Raw genomic sequence first — 24,442 nt, forward strand, 5'->3', positions numbered from 1 at the left:
AAACGTACGTTTTTGCTTAATATGATCACTTAAGCCTTTATTGTGAAGGGTGTAACCGGATGCTTATGTATGAGGAAACGCGGGAGCATGCGCAGATACAGCGGGCTGAAAACCGTTCAGTGAAACAGTTTGAGTTAAAATGAGCTCCATCGGGACCGGGGTGAGTGTTTGCGAGCTTCTTCCAGCTCAAACTTCTCCTTAATTTCACTTTCACCGCATCTATGTCACATTTTAATTCAGTTAGAGAAACATATTCCATATTTATCCTGAAAATCATTCATAACAACCTGTAGTTAGCTAGCTGTTTAGCGTGTTAGCCTGCTGAGTCACAACGAGGCCTGCTAGCTTAAGATGAAATTGAAAGTAGAGAGCAGAACGTTTTAATTTAATTAAATTCAGTTTGTAGTGAAATAAATTAAACCAATAAAAACAAAACGAAACCCCTACCGGAGCGTCGACACAGAATCAGTGACGTTAGTTCTATAAATTAGTGTTATTGACGTGGAGGTAGTGTCGATGCTAACAGCTAGCTCCGGTTCTTGCCATACTCCCTTTAGAAAACGTCAGATTTAAGTTTTCTTGTGTGTCAGCGAGAGTTTGCTCCAGGTTAAGATAATGTAACAATTTATATCAAATTATTCAAGTATTTCACTTCTGAACGGCTTCATTTGGCTCATCAAACTGCCGTAATTCAGATGAAATTAACGCGAGAGCTGAAACAGCCGTCTCACGCTGCGGTCGGTAGGACAATGTGAGGGCTGATTACTTGACGTTTAGTGACAGTGGATCAATAGTACCTTTACTGCAGCTGACACAGCCTGAAAGAGGATCACATGCAATAAACTTTACCACCGAACACACACCTGACACTTGAATCTAAATCAAGGTGTTGTTATTTAATTAACAAAATACACTGATTCAAACTACTGTTTTTTAATGTACACTTTAGTTACTCTTTAGTCTCTACATTTTCAGCCGCAGATGATTGAATCTTATTAATTATTCACATGTTTTAATTAGTTTATCTCCACATGAATGGATGACTTAGGAGAGCTAAGATGGTGAGGTGTTTAACACACAAGTCCTTATTGTTTTATAATCAGTATAATATCCATTGGATCATCTCAACAGCTCATGTAGCTTTCAACCTATTGATCCTTACATTATAAACACACTGTGTAAAGAAACACAGCTGTTATAATAAAATAAAGGTCCATAACAGACAACAATAAACATTTATTGATAAAACATTAATATACAGTGTGTTTAAATCTGTGTGTGTGTGTGTGTGTGTGTGTGTGTGTGTGTGTGTGTGTGTGGTGCAGTATGACCTGTCGGCCTCCACCTTCTCTCCAGATGGTCGAGTTTTTCAGGTGGAGTACGCCATGAAGGCTGTAGAGAACAGCAGGTGAGCAGAACTGTTGACCTGTAAACATACTCTGATAATGTGAAAGATGGTGGTCTTTCCCTAAACTGTTTGGTTACACCTGAAACACCACTTTGTGTGTGTGTGTGTGTGTGTGTGTGTGTGTGTGTGTGTGTGTGTGTGTGTGTGTGTGTGTGCAGCACGGCCATAGCAATCCGCTGTAAGGATGGTGTTGTTTTTGGGGTGGAGAAGCTTGTTCTGTCCAAACTGTACGAGGAGGGCTCCAACAAACGCATCTTCAACATTGACAGACACGTCGGCATGGTAACCCCACACACACACAAACTCTTCTGATTGTCTTTTGTTTGTCTTCAGCAGAATCATCACAGCTATGCATCCCATGTTACGTATGTGTGATGAAACCAGATGATTGACAGGTTATTGATCAGATGTGAGTTTGTTCATCTTTACTCGCATGCTTTATCTGAAATCTTCTGCCCCCCCTCTCTCCAGGCAGTAGCGGGCCTATTGGCTGATGCTCGCTCTCTTGCTGATGTAGCAAGAGAAGAAGCATCCAGCTTCCGATCAAACTACGGGCACGACATCCCTCTGAAGGTTTGTGACCTGGACCAGACCTAGTCTAGGTCTGGATCATGTCTTGAAGAAGTGCTGGTGTGATGCTAAGCTAACAGTGTTTTATCTTGTTGCAGCACCTGTCAGACAGAGTGGCCATGTACGTTCATGCCTACACACTGTACAGCGCCGTCAGGCCGTTCGGCTGCAGGTGAGTCTGAACAGAGCAGAGACCCTACAGTGCAGGGCCTCTACAGTGCAGGGCCCCTACAGTGCAGGGCCCCTACAGTGCAGGGCCCCTACAGGGCAGGGCCTCTACAGTGCAGGGCCTCCACAGTGCAGGGCCCCTACAGTGCAGGGCCTCCACAGTGCAGGGCCCCTACAGTGCAGGGCCTCTACAGTGCAGGGCCCCTACAGTGCAGGGCCTCTACAGTGCAGGGCCTCCACAGTGCAGGGCCTCTACAGTGCAGGGCCTCCACAGTGCAGGCCCTCCACAGTGCAGGGCCCCTACAGTGCAGGGCCCCTACAGTGCAGGGCCCCTACAGTGCAGGGCCTCTACAGTGCAGGGCCCCTACAGTGCAGGGCCCCTACAGTGCAGGGCCCCTACAGGGCAGGGCCTCTACAGTGCAGGGCCTCCACAGTGCAGGGCCCCTACAGTGCAGGGCCTCCACAGTGCAGGGCCCCTACAGTGCAGGGCCTCTACAGTGCAGGGCCCCTACAGTGCAGGGCCTCTACAGTGCAGGGCCTCCACAGTGCAGGGCCTCCACAGTGCAGGGCCCCTACAGTGCAGGGCCTCCACAGTGCAGGGCCTCTACAGTGCAGGGCCTCTACAGTGCAGGGCCCCTACAGTGCAGGGCCTCTACAGTGCAGGGCCCTACAGTGCAGGGCCTCTACAGTGCAGGGCCCCTACAGTGCAGGGCCCCTACAGTGCAGGGCCCCTTCAGTGCAGGGCCTCTACAGTGCAGGGCCCCTACAGTGCAGGGCCTCTACAGTGCAGGGCCCCTACAGTGCAGGGCCTCTACAGTGCAGGGCCCCCACAGTGCAGGGCCTCTACAGTGCAGGGCCCCCACAGTGCAGGGCCTCTACAGTGCAGGGCCCCCACAGTGCAGGGCCCTACAGTGCAGGGCCCCCACAGTGCAGGGCCCCCACAGTGCAGGGCCTCTACAGTGCAGGGCCCCCACAGTGCAGGGCCCCTACAGTGCAGGGCCCCCACAGTGCAGGGCCCCTACAGTGCAGGGCCCCCACAGTGCAGGGCCCCCACAGTGCAGGGCCTCTACAGTGCAGGGCCCCACAGTGCAGGGCCTCTACAGTGCGGGGCCCCTACAGAGCAGGGGACTATGAAGCTCACAATTAATAGAATGAAGCAGTCTCAAGAAACTGATCAATAAAGTCGATCAGAGGTGATCAGAGTCATCTGATCAGCAGGGATGGATGATGAGTCACAAAGGTTTGCTCACTGGGCTGAACTCCTGTGATGTCACTTCCTGTTGGCTGTCTGACCAGTTCCTTGAGCTGAACACACACACACACACACACACACACACACACACATTGAGGTACAGATGTGTAGCTGATGGAGTTGTTAGCTTGAAGGCAGTTTTCACTTTGTGTGTTTTTGATCATGGCGGTGATGATAATGCTCCTCCTCCTCTCTGTCTCCAGCTTCATCCTGGGCTCGTACGATAAAGACGATGGTCCTCAGCTCTACATGGTCGACCCGTCAGGCATCTCATATGTGAGTCACTCAGGCGGAGGACTGTGATTGGTGTGTGACTGTTGTCATGGTGAACTAACTGATGTCAGATCAGAGGTCTGTAGCTTGTCAGTGAGGTTTATACCCATCACCATGGCAACTGATGCTGCAGCCCAGCTAGAAGTTTGTTTCACTGATCAGCTCCTTTTAAATATCATCTCTCTATAATCAATAATCCTGATCCAGACTGACAGGGAGCTGAGGGAGCACGTTCTGTCAGCCAGCAGCTTCTAACCTTGACTCCTCCCAACTGTGACGTCAGAACCACCAATTCTACCTGTTGATCTCAATGTGTGTCTGCAGACTGTTTTTGTTATGGATGACTCGCCCTACACAGTCCATACACCACCCTACACCGTCCATACACCACCCTACACCATCCATACACCACCCTACACCGTCCATACACCACCCTACACCGTCCATACACCACCCTACACCATCCATACACCACCCTACACCGTCCATACACCACCCTACACCGTCCATGCACCACCCTACACCGTCCATGCACCACCCTACACCATCCATACACCACCCTACACCGTCCATACACCACCCTACACATCCATACACCACCCTACACATCCATACACCACCCTACACCGTCCATACACCACCCTACACCATCCATACACCACCCTACACCGTCCATACACCACCCTACACCATCCATACACCACCCTACACCGTCCATACACCACCCTACACATCCATACACCACCCTACACATCCATGCACCACCCTACACATCCATGCACCACCCTACACGTCCATACACCACCCTACACGTCCATACACCACCCTACACATCCATACACCACCCTACACCGTCCATACACCACCCTACACGTCCATACACCGCCCTACACCGGCCATACACCACCCTACACATCCATACACCACCCTACACATCCATACACCACCCTACACTGTCCATACACCACCCTACACCGTCCATACACCACCCTACACATCCATACACCACCCTACACCGTCCATACACCACCCTACACCGTCCATACACCGTCCATACATCACCCTACACATCCATACACCACCCTACACCGTCCATACACCACCCTACACGTCCATACACCACCCTACACCGTCCATACACCACCCTACACGTCCATACACCACCCTACACATCCATACACCACCCTACACTGTCCATACACCACCCTACACTGTCCATACACCACCCTACACCGTCCATACACCACCCTACACCGTCCATACACCACCCTACACATCCATACACCACCCTACACCCTCCATACACCACCCTACACTGTCCATACACCACCCTACACATCCATACACCACCCTACACCGTCCATACACCACCCTACACATCCATACACCACCCTACACATCCATACACCACCCTACACGTCCATACACCACCCTACACCGTCCATACACCACCCTACACGTCCATACACCACCCTACACCGTCCATAACCCACCCTACACCGTCCATACATCACCCTACACATCCATACACCACCCTACACCGTCCATACACCACCCTACACCGTCCATACACCACCCTACACCGTCCATACACCACCCTACACCGTCCATACACCACCCTACACATCCATACACCACCCTACACCCTCCATACACCACCCTACACTGTCCATACACCACCCTACACATCCATACACCACCCTACACATCCATACACCACCCTACACCGTCCATACACCACCCTACACGTCCATAACCCACCCTACACGTCCATACACCACCCTACACCGTCCATACACCACCCTACACCGTCCATACACCACCCTACACCTTCCATTAATGATCCACATGATGGTACCAGTCTGCAGAGACATTTGAGATAAATGGGTGGAAACGGAGCGCCTGTGTGTCGGTGCTGCTCGGTTCAGTGTGAACGTGTCTGAACAGGGCTCATGTTGTGTTATGTGCTGCTGTATTACAGCTGATGGACCAATCAGAACTGTGATTCGTCTGTTGGTATTCATCACAGATACAGAAAACATGACAGACTACAGTTTCAGAATGTCTACGTATCTGTTGTGGATGCGGTTTCTGTGTCTTCATCAGTCGTTTTGTTGAAAAGCGTTACCTGGTCAGATGAATCTCCATTTCAGCTGCAACATTCAGATGGGAGGGTCAGAATTTGGCGTAAACAACATGAAGCATGGATCCATCCTGCCCTGTATCATGGTTCAGGCTGGTGATGGTGTCGGGGATATTGTCTTGGCACACTTTGTGCTCCTTAGGACCACCTGAGCATCGTTAAATGCCACAGCCTACTAGAGTCCATCCCATTATGAACACACGGTACCCATCTTCCGATGGCTACTTCTAGCAGGATAATGCACCATGTCTTAAAGCTCAGATCATCCCCAACTGGTTTCTTGAACATGACAGTGAGTTCACTGTACTCCAGTGGCCTCCACAGTCACCACATGCATACCAGTAGAGCCCTTTGGGATGTGGTGGAGCGGGAGATTCTCATCATGGATGTGCTGCCGACACGTCTGCAGCAGCTGCGTGATGCCATCATGTCAATGTGGACCAAAACCTCTAAGGAATGTTTCCAACACCTTGTTGAAAGTATGCCACGAAGAATTAAAGGAGAACTTCGGTCGATTTAAATATGCAGCTTCATTGATCAAGCTACCCTTGACTTGCCAGTACCGAAGACGCGAACACATTTGGTCCAACCATTACAGAGCTCCTGTGAACGGAGACTTAGCATTGAACGCTAACAGCATGGGGTCAGAACTTTACACTGTGTTTTAAGCATCTTAACATGCTCCACATCTCACACCAGAAGTTATGCAACATCAGCAGACACCTTAGCACACAGCACTGTAGCGTGTATGACTCAAACTGAATAAAAAAGTAGTTAAAACAGTGTGTTTGTGCAAGCAGCTACTTACCTGTTTGTTGACATCCGTGTGTTCCGGTAGCTAGACCAAACTAGTCAATCCATCGAGCGTGCACTTACTCCCTCACTGGCGGAGACAGAAACGTATTCCAGCATTTTCGTGTTTCTGTTCATAATGTACATGTCCATGTTACAGCCTGTCATGAGCCATGAGCCTTACAATAGCCTGTTAAGCCTGTTAAGTGCACACTCGGTGGTTATGCTAGTTTGGTCTAGCTACCGGAAGACACGGATGTCAACAAACAGGTAAGTAGCTGCTTGCACAAACACACTGTTTTAACTACTTTTTTATTCAGTTTGAGTCATAAACGCTACAGTGCTGTGTGCTAAGGTGTCTGCTGATGTTGCATAACTTTTGGTGTGAGATGTGGAGCATGTTAAGACGCTTAAAACACAGTGTAAAGTTCTGACCCCATGCTGTTAGCGTTCAATGCTAAGTCTCCGTTCACGGAGCTCTGTAATGGCTGGACCAAATGTGTTCGCGTCTTCGGTGCTGGCAAGTCAAGGGTAGCTTGAGCAATGAAGCTGCATGTTTAAATCCACCGAAGTTCTCCTTTAAGGCAGTTTTAAAGGCAAAAGGGGTCCAACCCGGTACTGGCAAGATGTACCTAATAAAGTGGCCAGCTGGTGTATATCCAGCAAACCCTGCAGCTCCAGTCAGATAACGAGCAGACGGAGGTTCATCATCTGTCTGTTAACTCAGGGTTCCGATTCAGACTGTGTGTTCACATCAAAGAGGTGTTTGAGGTCATTTGACTCTTTTTCTGCACAAAATGCAACAAAACGACAACTGATGAAGACACAGTAGCTGCAACTGAGACAGACACACTGCAGAAAACCACTGTCTGGTTAATCTGTAGCTTAATATTTATTCTCATCTCAGTGTTTTGTGAGGTGACAGCGGCCCATCCTGAGCTCTGAACCTGCAAACCTGATCTTTTTTCCTCTTGTTGGGACCGTTGGGACCAGCCACCTAGAGATGTTTGTGGTTCAAATCCCAGTAGATGAGCAGTTCGTGAAACACTCGACGAGGCCGTGTTTAAAGTCACTTACATCCACTTTCTTCCCCGTTCTGATGCTTGGTTTGAACTTCAGCGCGTCATCTTGACCAAGTCTACATGCCTAAATGCACTGAGTTGCTTCAACGTGATTGGCTGATGAGCTATTTGTGTTAACAAGCAATTTAACAAGAGTGTGTGTGTGTGTGTGTGTGTGTGTGTTTCAGGGTTACTGGGGCTGCGCCATCGGAAAAGCAAAACAAGCCGCCAAGACAGAAATCGAAAAACTGCAGGTGAGTCTAAACCTCCACATCATCAGAGCTGCTGCTGATCAGTTCATCAATGAATCAATACAGTGCCTTGCAAAAGTAATCACCCCCCCTTGAACTTTTGTCACCTTTTAACCACAAATGTAAATGTATTTAATTGGGATTTTATGTGATATACCAACACAAAGTGGTGCATAATTGTGAAGTGAAAGGAAAATGATACATGGTTTTGTTTTTATTTTTTTCTACAAAGTGAATAACAGAAAAGTGTAATCCCCCCTTTACTCTGATATCCTTAAATAAAATCCAGTGCAACTTCAGAAGTCACCTAATTAGTAAATGGAGTCCATCTGTGTGTAATCTGATCTCAGTGTAAATACAGCTGTTCTGTGAAGGCCTCAGAGGTTTACTAGAGAACATTAGTGAACAAACAGCATCATGAAGCCCAAAGAACACACCAGACAGGTCAGGGAGAAAGTTGTGGAGAAGTTTAAAGCATGGTTAGGATATGAACAAATATCCCAATGTGCTTACCTACCAAGACATGGCCGTCCACCTAAACTGACAGGCCGGTCAAGGAGAGCATTGATCAGAGAAGCAGCCAAGAGGCCCATGATAACTCTGGAGGAGCTGCAGAGATCCCCAGCTCAGGTGGGAGAATCTGTCCACGGGACAACTATTAATCATGTTCTCCACAAATCAGGCCTTTATGGAAGAGTGGCAAGAAGAGAGCCATTGTTGAAACACAGCCATGCAGTTTGCCACAAGCCATGTGGGGGGCACAACAAACATGTGGAGGAAGGTGCTCTGGTCAGATGAGACCAAAATTGAATTTTTTGGCCTAAATGCAAAACGCTATGTGTGGCAGAAAACTAACACTGCACATCACCCTGAACACACCATCCCCACCGTGAAACATGGTGGTGGCAGCATCATGCTGTGGGGATGCTTTTCTTCAGCAGGGACAGGGAAGCTGGTCTGAGTTGGTGGGAAGATGGATGGAGCCAAATACAGGACAAACCTGTTAAAGTCTGCAAAAGACTTGAGACTGGGGCGGAAGTTCAACTTCCAGCAGGACAACGAGCCTAAACATCCAGCCAGAGCTGCAATGGAATGGTTTAGATCAAAGCATACTCATGTGTTGGAATGGCCCAGTCAAAGTCCAGACCTAAATCAACTTGAGAATCTCTGGCAAGATTTGAAAGTTGCTGTTCACAGACACTCTCCATCCAATCAGACTAAACTTGAGCTATTTTGCAAAGAGGAATGGGCAAATATTTCAGTCTCTTTATGTGCAGCGCTGGTAGAGACTTACCCCGAAAGACTGCAGCGAAAGGTGGTTTTACAAAGTATTGACTCAGGGGGTGAATACTTTTGCACACCACACTTTTCTGCTTTTTATTTGTAAAAAAAAAAAACAGTATCAATTTCCTTCCACTTCACAATTATGCACCACTTTGTGTTGGTCTATCACATAAAATCCCAATAAAATACATTTACATTTGTAGTTATAACGTGACCGAATGTTCAAGGGAGTTGAATACTTTCACAAGGCACTGTAGATCAACCTGCAGCTGGTTTTATAATCGATGAATTGTCCTTAACTAAGCTGAAGACTCAAAACATTCAGAGCTCCTTGTTTTGATCACATGAGAACATATTGATCTGATTAATGGATCTCCTGTGTGTGTGTTTGTGTGTCAGATGAAGGAGATGACGTGCAGGGAGCTCGTCAAGGAGGTCGCCAAAATGTGAGTCAGCTCCATCCAAACTAAACTTTATTGACACCAAACAGCAGCTGACGGCTGTCTGCTGTCATGGTGCTGAAACAAACTAACAAAACACACACGAGGAAGTCACCTCATCCTTCTGTTGTTAATGATCTGATCCAGACTGAGAGCAGGACTGAAGAGTTCATAATCAACTCAGTCTGAAGTCACGTGTTCAACAGAGAGCAGCAGTGTGACGTGTGTCTGTCTGTAGCTAACTGCAGTTAGCATCGCGCTGGTTCCTCTGTGGGATTATTGAACTGGATTATTACACAAAATAATCTGTGTGTCAAACACAAGGTTCTGGTCCGTCCAGGTTCTGTTGATCCAGATAATCTCCACAGATGAACTCCACTCTGTGATGTTTGAAGCTAAATTAACTGTGTAGCAGTAAGAAGCTAATGCTAGGCTACAAACGGACGACATCACGGTCACATGACTGAAACGTCTCCACCACTAAGAGTCTTACTGCACAGTTACTATCCAGGTTTTCTATAAACTGATCAGTGTACAAGTTGTAAAGTCAGAGTTAGAACAGTGTGTAACTAAAGTGGCCTGTAAAGACGGACTAGTGAGTAGATGAGTCTCCGTGTTCGCTGTGAGGACGTTTAATGTCCCCGACAACCTCTGTAGTCTCATTCAGACACTCGTTAGCAACCGTATATAGAAAAACCTGTAAATATGTTCAGCCTGTGGATCCACACAGATTATTACACACAATTAACTGAAAACAAGAGGGAACCGAATGTGCTAACATGCTAACCCTCAGGGTTTAGGACTACACACTACATGACACAGATGGAAACTGAAGCCTGTGTTCAGAGTCTGATTATGAAGTCGATCCTCAGTCTGAACTGGTATCAGACCAGTTTGAATCTCAGCTCAGTCACTTCCTGAATGTGTGGACAGAGAGCTTTTTAAAAAACTGATGTGAAAACAAGAAGTGACAGTGTAAATACGAAGAATCCTAACCCATGAGTCCATTTGTTTTTGTATTAATACAGTATATTAAAGTCCTCCTCCTCTGGATTGTCAAACTCTGTATTTCTAACATTTCTTCCACCCTCTGTATCTGACTGCAGCATCTACATCGTTCATGACGAGGTGAAGGACAAAGCCTTCGAGCTGGAGCTCAGCTGGGTCGGAGAAGGTAAGACCAACCGACCAATCAGAGCCCTGCTGCTCTTCTTCTTCTCCTGCTGCTTCATCTGTCCGTCCATCTTCTTTCACTTCCTGTGCAGACAGAAATAAATTGAAGTGTAAAAACTGATCTTCAGTCATATAATCTCAGCTGATTAAAGTGATCGATCAGTCAGCAGGGATGATGGTCCTGTGATGTCACTTCCTCTTGGCTGTCTGACTGTGCGCGCGCACACACACATGCACACGCACACACACACACACACACAGTTGTTACCAGCTCTGCATTAATTCCGATGCAGTTTAGTTTTTAACTAAAAGGAAGAGAGGAACATGATGTACCTGTCAGGTAACACACTGTTGCTGTTTCCTGCTTGTGTTGCCATGGCGACGCCTGACTCCTCCTCTGCCCCCCCTAGTCACAAACGGACGACACGAGCTGGTACCCAAAGACGTCAGAGAGGAGGCAGAGAAATACGCCAAGGTGAGACAGACGCACACACACACACACACACCATATGATCACAAAGCTTCACTCAGCTGACCCTTGTGCTTGTGTGTGTTTCAGGACTCTCTGGAGGAGGAAGACGACTCTGATGAAGACAACATGTAACTTCTTCGTCTCTGCTGACCGCTCGCTCTCTCCCCCTCTCGCTCTCACGCATCAGATTGTTTTTTATGTTTTATAGTTGAACGTTCATGTGGTTGTTTTTCTTTTGGTTTGAATTTCAGCTTTGAAAATAAAAAATGTTAAAGTTGTTTGTGTTCCTGCTGTGTTTTCTCTGTCAGCTGATCATTGACAGATATCGATCAGGAGGTTGCACTAATGGACAACAATAAGACACAAGAAGTGAAGAGACAAGTGCTTTATAAACACGTTATTAATATTCGTAAACACAAGCGTCTCACATGTTAAATTCTGAATGATTCCTTATTTTTCAATGTCCTTTATTAATAAATCACAGTACATAATAACGGCAACGAAAACAAAGAAAGAAGAAACAAACAAGAAGAGGAATAAAGACGTTGACATTAAAAGAAGATTCCCGGCTGTTGTAAAGGCTCTTTGTCCTTCTGGCTTTGTGAACTGTGTATGATATGTCTGAATATTGCCCCATTCATATCCATCTATCTACATCGATATAAATGTCTATATATCGATATATTGTGAAATAAGATGGTCTCTTTTCTTCAAGTTGTTCTGGTTCCCGTTTAGAAATAACCTCCACTCTCCTAACAGGAACATGACATATATGGCTCTGTCGTCACTCTCTTCCTGTTACGTAAACGGCCCGATGAGCCCGCCCACTCGGCGCTTTACAAACGGCGCCACAAACAGCCCGTGTTCACCCCAAACCGACGTTTATACTTTAAACATGTGTTTACCGGCGGGGCTCCCGTCGCAGCTTCCCCGCAGCTCGTCCAGCGAGTGTCTGCGCTGTGAGGACAACAGGCCGGCGGGTGGTGGAGGAGCCTGCCTCAACACAGTCCCTGAAACGTGACGTTGTCTCACATATGGAATCCACGTCGCCGAACTACATTTAGAAAAGTGTGCACAAAATGTTGACAGCGTTCGCTGGCGAGTTATTGGAGTGATGGAACAAAATTAAGGAACGTTAACTACGTCATAATACATTTATTCACTCCGGCATACCTGCCATTGCAACACGCACTGCGTATATACATATAAATTGAACTTTTGTACGTTGTTTGACCTCTTTCCGGGTACGTCCATCCAATATCTTTAGCATGTTGATTTGGTGGTAAAACATGTGAAAGCGGGTGTAAACGTGGAGCTGTTGAGGCATCTGACAGAAGAACTATTACAAAGTCTGATGGTTTCAAAAATGTATCGTTTGTTTTCTGGCATTTACACAGTCTCGTCAATAAACAACGGGATATTAACTCTGAAGATTTTTGAATGGAGTTTGGTGTGCAGCTCTCCAGCACGTATCGGGGGCAGGGCTTCCTACATTGTCGGTACAGACAAGGAAGCCCGCGCAGCCAATAGCGACGCGTCGCTGCTGGGAACAAAACGCGCGAGACCAATTGCGATCTCCACTGGCGGGTTCTTCTCTTGAACTCGCCTCTGATTGGACAATTATTCAGTCGATGCCGTCATTTCCCTCGTGGCGCCGCGTTCGTATCAACCAATAGCGACGCCAGATGAGGTATGTCCAATTAAAATCGAGGAATCGCTCGACCAACCGGATAACTCCGTGACGACCACCACTGTCACCGCAGCCAATCGCGTGTCGGGAAACAGAGCTCGGGGCTCAACAGCTTGTTGTTCGTGTATCGCTTTGCAACCCGAGCGAGAGGGGAAGCAGCCGCGGTGTGAATGTGAGTATTAAATGTTCCGTTCTGTTCTGAACCCAGATATAACTACTAACGGGTCCAATAAGCGGCCGGTCGCGGTCAGAGAGCCGGCTGGATGTCACCGGAGCGGCCGGGAGGCTTCCAGCTCTCCGCCGTTGTAACGAGCCTGCTGTGAATTGAATGGCAGCGGCAGTCGGCTTGTTTTTGCAGTGAAGAAATGTGAAGCTTCTGCGCCTTTGTGGAGCGGACACATATTAAATAAATAAATCACAACACTTTCTGTTCGTCGAGTGTCACACGTTGTCGGTCCGTCCGCGACAAACTTAGTTTAGCATCGAGCCGGGAGCTAATGTTGACGCTGCTCGAGGCTCTGCTGTTACAGACGGTTTAAATCGCCATATGATCACAAACTAGCTAGTTGAGTCGCTAGTTAGCCAACTAGCTAAATTTAGCTCCGGACCGGAGGGTAAACCGCCGCTCGGCTCCCCGCTCTCCCCGCGGCAAACAGCCGTTGTATGGTTTATGTGAGTGTCGGGACTCGGTGGTGTTTTACCGGGGCCCTCCCCCGGCTGCTGGTCGCAAACAGACGGTTCGGGGGGGCGAGGTAAAGTTAGCCGAGCTAGCAGAGCTGACATGGCGAGCTGTGATGGCGACGTGACTCAGTGGAGCTGGGAGCGGAGCGGGAAGGAACGCTCCTCTCCGGCCGCGCTCTTCGTTTGCTCGGTGTCCCCTCACCGACCCGCTGATATTTAACCTCCAGCCCGCTGGACCCGGAGCTCCGTGTTCACACCAAGTAAACGTCGCTAGTTAAGTTAGTGGAGCTGTTTGTGCCACATATTTGATCTGATCCGGGCAGGAGGAGGGAGGGGGCTGCACCGAGCCAGGAAAGAATGCCGAGCTAACACAAGTGAGAGGCTAGTAGGTTAGCTTAGCATTATTTTACAACCTCAGGACAGTTTGACACTGTCCCTGTCTGTCCTCTGCTGTGCGTCCGACTTTAATCACGAGTCTCTTCCTGTTTGTGTGTTTCAGTGAGCTGAAATCCTTCGAGCTGGACTCCCTCAAATAACCGGAGACATGAAGGTGAGTTTGACCTGCGACACAAACTGAAGACATGTCCTCAGTCCAGCTGCAAACTGGGCTCTGATGGTCCAGATTGTCTCTGTCCAGTTTCAGTGTTAACACAGACGACACAAACCCAAACAGACAGGATCCGTGTGTTAATGTGTGACTGACAGAGAGAGTGTGTGGACTGAAGGAGGCTCAGTGTCTGTGATTTAAACACATTATCATCAGAAAACACTCGACATGGCTGGTGATGGTTGTTTCATTCACAGCCCTCCAAAATAAAAGTCCCAGCGTCCTGTATCTGGATCTGGTTATGTTGATGACTGAATTCATCCCAAGATAAGAAAAAGATTCCTCCTCGTTTTCTCACCAGAACTGAGACTAACTTGACTTGAAGTCAAATCCGACTGTTGTAAAGATTTAATTGTGTTTTTAAAAAATATTTAAAGTTTCCTGTATCTTAAATGACGTCTACTGAAGGTTCATTCAGTCGGACCTGATCTGTTAAACAAAGCTACACGTTTATGCGTGGGGGCTGATAGGCTGTAAAGTTTTGTCCCACCAGCTTTACGCTCCTCAAACGTAAACGTGAGTGCTGTTGACGTTCTTGTGTTTAGTTCAATGATGGAAGAACGGGAATAAGATCATGGAGATAAATGTATCTGTCTATTCTGATTATACATCAGCATCACACACGCTGCTTTACATGAAGTCTCACAGTGAGAAAACATGAATTGTGTGTAGAAATCACACATTTTGATGCATCAGTAATGTTTCATAATTATAGTTTAGCCCTCTGAGTCGGAGTCATATCCAGAGCTTCCTAGACCAAAGTAATGATTAGTATAATTTGTGCTTTTTGTGCTCATAAAGACAGCTGAAGATGAGTATTAGTTATGATCAGAAGTAGCATGTTGAAGACTTTGCTGACACAGCAGACAGGAGAGATAACAGTCAGCTGATATTGTTTACCCGTCCAACAACAGCATGTCCGGCTCTGCGTCTGTCTGCAGCAGTTATCTGTCCACTGAGAGCCGGTCTGAGATCGTCTCTTTTCCTCTTGTTTGGTCACTCTCTCTTTAACTCTTCTCAGCCTCCTCTTCCCCTCCGTCATGTAGTCTGTAGAGTCCTGAAATCTTCTCCACCCGTCGCTCCAGCACTCCTGTGTTATCAACCAGGACTCCCCAACGCTTCCCTGGCGATCAGAGCTCCCAGTCCAGTCTGGGCAGAATCGGCTAACTGCAGGGCTAACTGAGTTGATAAGCTAACAGCAGCTGCAGTTAGTGGGTTACTACTACTATCAGGAAACTAGAATCAATTCAGAATCAAAGCAGGAAACCTTTTCTTTATAAATCTGGTGGTGGATTGTAGAGCTGCAAGGATTGTCCCCTCTGGCCCACCATACAAGACGTTCAGTGTGACCATCAAGCTGTCAGTCAAAGTACAATAGTTCTATTATGTTGTTTAGTACAACACAAACTACTGTTGGTAGTGGACCAGCTAACTGTGCTTCAGATAACTAACTGGATACAGACGGAAGCTAACGCATGGTTTCAATCTATCTGATTGACATTTGAGATCCACAGCTGCTCTCCTGTTTGACGCAGTGCATGCTGGGACTGTGTCTGTGTGTGTTCTGATGTTGTTGGTGTGTGTGTTGCAGGCAGCAGACGAGCCTGCCTACCTGACAGTGGGGACGGATGTCAGCGCCAAGTACAGAGGAGCCTTCTGCGAGGCCAAGATCAAGACTGTGAAACGCCTCGTCAAGGTCAAGGTGAGACTGCAGGCTCGGCTGCGGACGGGATCGCCCCGGCCTCGGCTGCGGACGGGATCGCCCCGGCCTCGGCTGCGGACGGGATCGCCCCGGCCTCGGCTGCGGACGGAATCGCCCCGGCCTCGGCTGCGGACGGGATCGCCCCGGCCTCGGCTGCGGACGGGGTCGCCCCGGCCTCGGCTGGGACGGGGTCGCCCCGGCCTCGGCTGCGGACGGGGTCGCCCCGGCCTCGGCTGCGGACGGGATCGCCCCGGCTGAGCTTGTTTCATCATTAGAGACAGTTTGTCCTCAACGTCAGCTGTTGTTGTTCAGGAAAGAAAGAAGAGTTGGGATTGCAGTTTTTGTGTGAACTGTTCCTTTAACAAGAGAAATCATGTCCTCACGTCTCTGTCTGATCTCACCTTCTAATCTCCATCTGTGTGTCTCCAGGTGACTCTGAAAGGTGAGAGTACGTCCCAGGTGGTGCAGGACGACCAGGTCAAAGGACCACTCAGGGTAAGATGAAGATGATGATGGTGATGATCTCACTGTCACCATGGAAACAGGAAAAGGACTCTTAAAGTAATATCTTGTCCCTCTGTGTCCTTCAGGTGGGCTCCACTGTGGAGGTGAAGACTAACGAGGGTTTATCCAGCGAGGCCGTCATCAGTAAGCTGACAGACGCCAGCCTCTACACTGTGGGTGAGTCCGATCCAGACTCTCAGAACCTCTAGTAAAGGACAAACGGAGGGGGGACCGGTCTACGGGACAGACAGACAGACAGACAGGACGGTGAAATGACTGTGGATCAAAGAGGACGCAGAGTAGCTTCAGGTGTCACCAAACACTTCCTGTCACCATGGAGACCAAAGTGATCCTCGGCTCAGTGGTCCCAGGTTGAGGTTCAGGTCCAACGCTTTGAATCTGTTCAGAGATCAGATCTGTAGTTTCAGAGGAGGTGCTCTGATTGGCTGTCAGGAGCAGTGATGAGCTGATGATATCATGTCTCTTGGCTGTCTGACCAGTCCTGAGCCGGTACAGGAAGTTGTCATTCACCTGTGTGTGACTGCGACCTGATGGAACAGTGTTTCCTGCAGGAGGGGACAGGAAGTAGCCTGGGTTGTAAACAAACTGCAGGAGCTAATGCGGCTAACAGGCTAATGGCAGAAGTTAGATCAGATTCATTTATTATTCTGAGTTTGATTCAATGTTTGGCCTCATTAAGCTTCTTCTTCTTCTTCTTCTTCTTCTTGCTCTTCTTCACCTGGAAAAACAAGAATTTAAACAAACTGAATGACAGCCGGTCCCTTCTCTCTAACTGGCTGGTTTCACAGGTCAGAGCTCTATCAGAGTGAAGGAGATGGGTCGGTTCATGACAGGAAGTGAATGTGTCTTGTTTCCTGTTTCACAACGTGTGTGTGTGTGTTTGTGTGTTTCAGTGTTTGATGACGGAGATGAGAAGACTCTCCGTCGAACGTCCTTGTGTCTGAAGGGAGAGAGACATTTTGCAGAGAGCGAGGTGAGTCTCAGTCAGACAGACGACTTCTCAGGCAGGTATCCTTCCGCCAGAGCAGCACATGAACTCTCTTCTCTGTGCTCCTTCTCTCCTCTCTGTGCTCCTTCTCTCCTCTCTGTGCTCCTTCTCTCCTCTCTGTGCTCCTTCTCTCCTCTCTGTGCTCCTTCTCTCCTCTCTGTGCTCCTTCTCTCCTCTCTGTGCTCCTTCTCTCCTCTCTGTGCTCCTTCTCTCCTCTCTGTGCTCCTTCTCTCCTCTCAGACGTTGGACCAGCTGCCGCTGACGAACCCAGAACATTTTGGGACTCCAGTTATCGGCAAGAAGTCGAACCGTGGCGGGCGGCGTTCGTCCCAGGCTGTGTGAGTCTGCTGCTCTTTAACTTCCTGTACAGTCCCGTTACAGCAGCGTTGACATGTTTACATCACATGATTCTTATTATAAAGTGTTTTTATACATCAGAACTCTACAATCACACAGCTGCTTCCAGTCTGAATCTTTTCCCATCGTTTAGGAATAAAAAGTAGATTCATAATAAATCAAATGTTGTTGAGGTCAAAACCAGGGAAGGAGTGGAGGATTATAGTGTTGGAGCTTATTCTGTCATCCCAGAACCAGAACCAGCTCCCTGACTTCAGAGCAGGCGCTGCTGCTCCACCTGTGACTGAGCCACAGGACACATGTTTATCTGAATCATACCAGAGGATTATTATCATAATATGTTGGCTAGAGGTGTAAATACTGAAAAGGTTCTGATCGACTCAGAGACGGGTCAGAATCTAGAGTCTGCAGCTCATGTTGTTTGTTTGTTTGTCCTCAGCTGGACAATGAAGTTGCGTTGCTGTCATGCTTTGAGTTGTCGGCGGACATTAGGCTAACGTTCCTGATGTAGGAGGGATGTCAGAGGGAGACAGAGATCATCTGAGAGGGAGAAAAACTCACCTAGGATTTTTTTAAACGGACATCTCGCTGCACATGTTGGATTTTAAGAACTTGCTGTGAAGCACGAACTGGACGACACTTCTGCCTCACAACAATCACTGATCACATCACCTGAAGCCGACGTCTGCAGCCATAAATAATAACTGTGACAGCAGCTAACCAGCCCAGATCTGAGGAGCTGCTGTCAGCTCTGCCGTGCAGCTGTGAGAGAGGGCCAGCAGAGTACGAGGATGTGTTCTGTTAAAGCTGCCGTGTGGAAACTACATTATTGTAGAGTGCAACAAACGTGTCAGACACTGCAGATGGATCAGGGTTTGGTTTTGGTGATGTTTATGTATTGAGAGGATGCAGCTTTTATTTCGTAGCCTGCTGTAGTTGGATTACTGGAAGGATGATGAACACTCAGATTCATCGAGAATCGCTGACCGTGGAATCTTAGTTGAATCAAACTGTGAGGCTGGTGAAGATTCACACCTGTAACGTTGGGAAGTGATCGCACACGAGTCACAGCAGCGACAGCAAAGTGATGAACACATATAAACACTGAAGCCAGCTGATGTAGCTGTGATGCACGCAAGAGTTTTGTGAGTGTGACAGTTATTAATCATCTACTATTACACCATCAAATGACACCTGTTTATATTCATACATGCAAACTGTTATACGGTTATTAAATTGGCAACAGACGGTTTTCTGTGAGAAATGTTGACGTCACTGTTTAAAGAGTCAGAATCACAACAGTCACCTGGTGATGAGGCGGATCAGTACAGTCAGTACAGGTTGTGACTGTGAGGAAAACAAGCGATCCACGAGGAAATGCTTTCTGATCATGTCTAACACTTCTACCTGCCAGCTGTATACTGACTCTACCTGTCTCCCCTCTGTCTCCCCCTCTGTCTCCCCCTCTGTCTCCCCTGTCTGTCTCCCCCCTCTGTCTCCCCCCTCTGTCTCCCCCCTCTGTCTCCCCCGTCTGTCTCCCCCGTCTGTCTCCCCCTCTGTCTCCCCTCTGTCTCCCCCGTCTGTCTCCCCCTCTGTCTCCCCGTCTGTCTCCCCCTCTGTCTCCCCCGTCTGTCTCCCCCGTCTGTCTCCCCCTCTGTCTCCCCCTCTGTCTCCCCCTCTGTCTCCCCCGTCTGTCTCCCCCTCTGTCTCCCCCGTCTGTCTCCCCCCGTCTGTCTCCCCCGTCTGTCTCCCCGTCTGTCTCCCCCGTCTGTCTCCCCGTCTGTCTCCCGTCTGTCTCCCCCTCTGTCTCCCCCCTCTGTCTCCCCCGTCTGTCTCTCCCGTCTGTCTCCCCCCTCTGTCTCCCCTGTCTGTCTCCCCCGTCTGTCTCCCCGTCTGTCTCCCCTGTCTGTCTCCCCCGTCTGTCTCCCCCTCTGTCTCCCCTGTCTGTCTCCCCCCTCTGTCTCCCCCGTCTGTCTCCCCCCTCTGTCTCCCCCTCTGTCCTCCCCTCTGTCTCCCCTGTCTGTCTCCCCCCGTCTGTCTCTCCCCGTCTGTCTCCCCCGTCTGTCTCCCCTGTCTGTCTCCCCCCCTCTGTCTCCCCCGTCTGTCTCCCCTGTCTGTCTCCCCCCTCTGTCTCCCCCGTCTGTCTCCCCCTCTGTCTCCCCCGTCTGTCTCCCCCTCTGTCTCCCCCTCTGTCTCCCGTCTGTCTCCCCTGTCTGTCTCCCCCCTCTGTCTCCCCCGTCTGTCTCCCCTGTCTGTCTCCCCCTCTGTCTCCCCCGTCTGTCTCCCCCTCTGTCTCCCCTCTGTCTCCCCCGTCTGTCTCCAGGGCTGATGAGGAGAACGAGTCTTCGTCCAGTGAGGATGAGGAGGAGGACCGGCGGCGGCTGAACGATGAGCTGCTGGGTAAAGTGTGCAGCATTGAGAACGAGGAGGAGCCCAGCAGCTGGTACCTGGCGCTGGTGAGAGAAAAACAACAACAGCAACAATAATAAAGTTTGATTATTTTTCTGTTCACCAGCTGTTTGTACAGGAAATGAAATGTAAACAGAGTAATCTGATGATTTTCAATATGTTGATATCTGTGTTGGACACATGAAATAAAAGATGGATGATGGAGAATAAGAACAACTAAAGTCTTCTGATCATATGTGTTATAAACAGGTTGTTCAGTGGTTCTAAAGAGAACCATGATGGTGGATGGTTCTGATGAGGCTCTGTGTTGTTCAGGTTGTGTCTCCGAGCTGTAACGACGAGCTGCTGGTGAAGAAGGATCAGTGTCTGGTCCGAGCCTTCAGCGACTCCAAGTTGTGAGTTCGCTCTGCTTTGATTATTGATGGTTTATCAGAAGCTGATCTGCTGTGTGTCATCACCTCACTTCCTGTTTCCTTTCGCCCTGCAGCTACACGGTGGCGAGGAGACACGTGCACGTTGTCGGCTCCGTCGGCATCGGCAAGTCAGAGTTCAGCTCCAGGCGAGGTGAGCACTACAACTCCCATAACGCACCAGGGCACTCTGAGTCACCTGACAGACGATGAGTCTTCTTCCTCCCTCTTCCTCTTCCTCCTATTCCTTCTCACCATCGTCATCCTTCTTCTTCCTCCACATCTTGCAGGTTTCGAAGCAGCCCAGATGTTCCTAAGCAGCAGGGAGGTTCCAGATATTTGGAAGATGGACATGAGTCAGATCCTGGACTCGTCCTCCAGTGACGAGGAGGAGGAAGATGAAGAGAAGGAGAGTGATGACGATGAGGAGGGTGACGAGGAGGAGGAGAAGAAGAAAAAGAAACACATGAAGGAGGAGGTGAATGTTCATATGACAGCAGGTGTGACTGATGCTGCTGGAAGGGTCAGATACTTACCTGTGTGTGTGTGTGTGTGTGTGTGTGTGTGTGTGTGTGTGTGTGTGTGTGTGTGTGTGTGTCAGCCTGATGAAGAGCCGGATCCAGAGGAGAGAGATCACTTCCTGCAGCAGCTCTACAAGTTCATGGAGGACCGAGGTGAGACGTCCTGTTTCTACTCCTCCTGTTACAGCTGCTATGAGTGAGCGAATCGTTGGCAGGACGCCTGTTTTTCTTGCAGAGATTATCAGGCAGCATGCTTCTGTCTTGTTAGCATTGTTGCTAATAGCTGCCTCAGAGCTTTCAAACTGAGCTTTATTGACAGTTGTCAACAGCCAGGACGGACGGCCAACAGCTGTTTTTCCATGTACAGTGTGAGCGCTCGGTGAGGTTGTGGCTTGATGATATACTCGTACAGTATGAGACATTTCTACAATGGTACAGTGTTCGCAGCTATACATCAAGTAGAAGAGGACACATCAGTGTCAGTAGACAGGAAGTGTAGAGCGAGGACAGATTGTCACCTGGTTCATCCATCATGGTGGGCATTGTCTCTCAGGTAGAGAATGGGTCACAGAATATACCTGGTCAGACCGCGCAAGTAAAGTGTATGTGTGGGAAAAACTGTCAGTGTATATGAATGTATACAGTGGATGAACAAATCAAATGCTGTCTCTGTGCTTCTCCATCAGGGACTCCCATCAACAAGCCTCCAGTGTTGGGTTATAAGGACCTGAACCTGTTCAAGCTCTTCAGACTGGTGTACCACCTGGGAGGCTGCCACAAGGTGAGAGCTGACTGTAAAGTGTGACATCACCGTGGATCAGAAAACATGTATTTTGCTCTCATGTCTGAAGGATTCTGTTATCACCATATTTGGTCACACGGCGTGATGCAGCTGGAGGATGGAGTCTGGTTACCATGGAGACCGATGACACTTGCTGAATGGTTGCTCTTCACTGTAAAAAGATTGATGTGATCAGTTTGTTCACACTTATTGATTGGTGTAAATATCCTCTGAGCTCACTGAAAATCATATTTTTAAGAGGCGGGGCCTACGTACATGATTTATGACATCAGAAATGGTTTGTAGCCAATCCTGGTCCAGCATTCAGTAAGCTGTGTGCTGTGGACTTCACAGTGAAGGAGGAGACGTCCGGTGTCCAGTTGTATCGAAGGAGAAGGAACAGGAGGCATTTTAATGATTTCAGTGTGAAAATGATACTTTTGTTCTGCAGAAACCAGGTGAGACACACCTGTGACCAGCTCTGTGTGTGTGTTGTAGATTGAGTCTGGGACCGTGTGGAAGCAGGTCTACATGGATCTGGGGATCCCCGTCCTGAACTCTGCTGCGTCCTACAACGTGAAGACGGCCTACAGGAAGTAAGAAAACACACCTGCTGTGACATCAGCATACCCTCACCTGCTGTGACATCAGCACACCCTCACCTGCTGTGACATCAGCACAGCCTCACCTGCTGTGACATCAGCACACCCTCACCTGCTGTAGTCTGCTGTTATTCATGTGGTCACTAGATTCAACACGAGGACGTCTCGTTTATCAAACATCGCCTACTTTTCTTTATTCTGACAGGAAATGAAGAATAATTTGAATAACATTTGAATAATTAATTATTGATGACCATTAGTTAGTTGTAGCCGGTCTGCGTTGATCTGACAAGCCTATGATCTGTGACATCATCACTTCCCATCAGCCCCTGGTTTGTTGACCACGTGCTCTGTCATCAGGTACCTGTATGGATTTGAGGAGTATTGCCGCTCTGCCTCCATCACCTTCAGGACCATCCATCACAACAACCCTCGCCCTCCCACCGTTCCGACCAATCAGAATCAGACGGGGCCGGAGCTGAAAGAGCCCTCCACGCCACCCCTGAAGGTGGGAACTGTGGATGACAAGATGGAGGAGGCGGAGTCAGACAGTGAGAGTGAGAAGGAGGATATGAAGGAGAGACAGTTGTCCCCGAGGGTGAGACACAAACGCTTATTCAAACTTTATTCAACAACTTCACCAAACAGTGAAACTCTCGCCAAAAAGCAACCGAGGCGTTATTTGTGATTTGTATATGAGTGCTCCTCATGCACTTTTAAGATTTACTGTATTTTCCTTTTCGGTTCAAACTCATTTTCAGTGGGAGTGCTACGGGCACTTTTACGCTAGCATCAAAATCTCTGTGTTTAAAACAGTAAGAAGTCTCGACACAACATGAAACTTTGCTGGTAGCATCACCAGGGTCTCTACACATGAACACCAGCATTGAGAACATTGTTTGTGTACACAGAGTTTACTAAAAAGAAGCTTTTTGAACAACTCACGTTAGCAGTAGCATCTCCAGCGTGCTGCCGTCATGGCAGACGGAAAGTGTCGATCCCCGAGTGCGACCTGACAGGAAGGCTTGAGGAGGCTCCACCATTACTCTGCTGCCTGTTAGATCATACAGGCAGCAGAGTAATGGTGGAGCCTTCTTAGTGTTTTAAAAATGGCGATTTTGCTGTAGCACTTTATTGAAAATTGGCTTGCCAGAAAACGAAACTAAGGTAAATCTTAACGGTGCCTCTTTCATCGTTATTATGCTTTTACACGAAGGTTTGACTCATTTACATTCACAAATAAAGCCTCTGTTGCATTTTGGTGAGAGTTTCTTTTAAACAAATGTGGTGATTTAAAGAGTTGTTGAGTTAAAACAAACTTTCTAACGTAGTGAAACTGTGTGTGTGACAGATTGTAAGTCATTGTGTCCTTGTTGTAAATTCAGCATTAAATCTTTCAGCTGAAGTTGTTTGTCTCCTTGTAAAAAGTGTCAGTTTGTGGCAGCATGTCTGTACCAGCCTGTCTGCTTCTGTGTCTAAAGTGCTAAAGTCTTACCTGCCAACATTGATCAGCTGTTTGAACACACTGTTTACACTGATGTCACCATTTACACTCCATTTATGAAAGAAGAAACATGGTATTGATCTAAACATGTCACATGTTACAAAGACACTAAACAGGAACAATATAGGCTACTTCTTTGTCTCCAGACTCCCTTAACAAATGTGTCAGTTTAGTGAGTTGTTGAGTTGGAGACACTTTATAAACTCTGTGAAACTCTGTCTCTGACTGAATTTACAAGAAGGTCCAAATAATGCAGAATGAGTTGATGTTCTATATGAACTTCTTTCTGTCTTTGTGTAGAAACTGTCTGTCGCAGGTTGATGTCAGCTGTGATCAGGTCCCAGTCTAAATGTATCTGTGTGTTTAGGCGGAGGAGGG

At 48.2% G+C, this 24,442-nt stretch overlaps 2 protein-coding genes across 5 annotated transcripts in view; both read left to right on the plus strand.

The window, feature by feature from the left end:
* Window positions 1–36: 36 nt before the first annotated feature.
* On the plus strand, window positions 37–11,565 carry psma3 (proteasome 20S subunit alpha 3). The gene is made up of 11 exons (XM_030392261.1): window positions 37–160; window positions 1,326–1,408; window positions 1,567–1,690; window positions 1,880–1,981; window positions 2,077–2,150; window positions 3,602–3,674; window positions 7,856–7,921; window positions 9,602–9,648; window positions 10,749–10,816; window positions 11,226–11,290; window positions 11,375–11,565. The coding sequence occupies exons 1-11, from the start codon at window positions 140–142 to the stop codon at window positions 11,417–11,419; spliced, it is 768 nt and encodes a 255-aa protein (XP_030248121.1). The 5' UTR covers window positions 37–139; the 3' UTR covers window positions 11,420–11,565.
* A 1,435-nt stretch (window positions 11,566–13,000) lies between these two features.
* The window catches only part of arid4a (AT-rich interactive domain 4A), a 23,321-nt gene continuing 11,879 nt past the window's right edge, over window positions 13,001–24,442 (plus strand). For 3 of the 4 annotated variants that reach the window (XM_030443613.1, XM_030443615.1, XM_030443616.1), the window contains exons 1-15: window positions 13,001–13,149; window positions 14,158–14,208; window positions 15,857–15,967; window positions 16,397–16,462; window positions 16,558–16,648; window positions 17,386–17,465; window positions 17,721–17,818; window positions 20,161–20,293; window positions 20,562–20,641; window positions 20,734–20,810; window positions 20,947–21,134; window positions 21,258–21,330; window positions 21,864–21,958; window positions 22,457–22,554; window positions 22,921–23,158. In XM_030443613.1, the coding sequence (XP_030299473.1) occupies window positions 14,203–14,208; window positions 15,857–15,967; window positions 16,397–16,462; window positions 16,558–16,648; window positions 17,386–17,465; window positions 17,721–17,818; window positions 20,161–20,293; window positions 20,562–20,641; window positions 20,734–20,810; window positions 20,947–21,134; window positions 21,258–21,330; window positions 21,864–21,958; window positions 22,457–22,554; window positions 22,921–23,158 (1,434 nt within the window). In that variant the 5' untranslated portion in view covers window positions 13,001–13,149; window positions 14,158–14,202. The remainder of the gene's footprint in view (window positions 13,150–14,157; window positions 14,209–15,856; window positions 15,968–16,396; window positions 16,463–16,557; window positions 16,649–17,385; window positions 17,466–17,720; window positions 17,819–20,160; window positions 20,294–20,561; window positions 20,642–20,733; window positions 20,811–20,946; window positions 21,135–21,257; window positions 21,331–21,863; window positions 21,959–22,456; window positions 22,555–22,920; window positions 23,159–24,442) is intronic. The other variant, XM_030443614.1, reaches the window with a different exon arrangement.

Source organism: Sparus aurata, chromosome 16, assembly GCF_900880675.1.
Source record: "Sparus aurata chromosome 16, fSpaAur1.1, whole genome shotgun sequence".
Taxonomy (NCBI): Eukaryota; Metazoa; Chordata; class Actinopteri; order Spariformes; family Sparidae; genus Sparus; species Sparus aurata.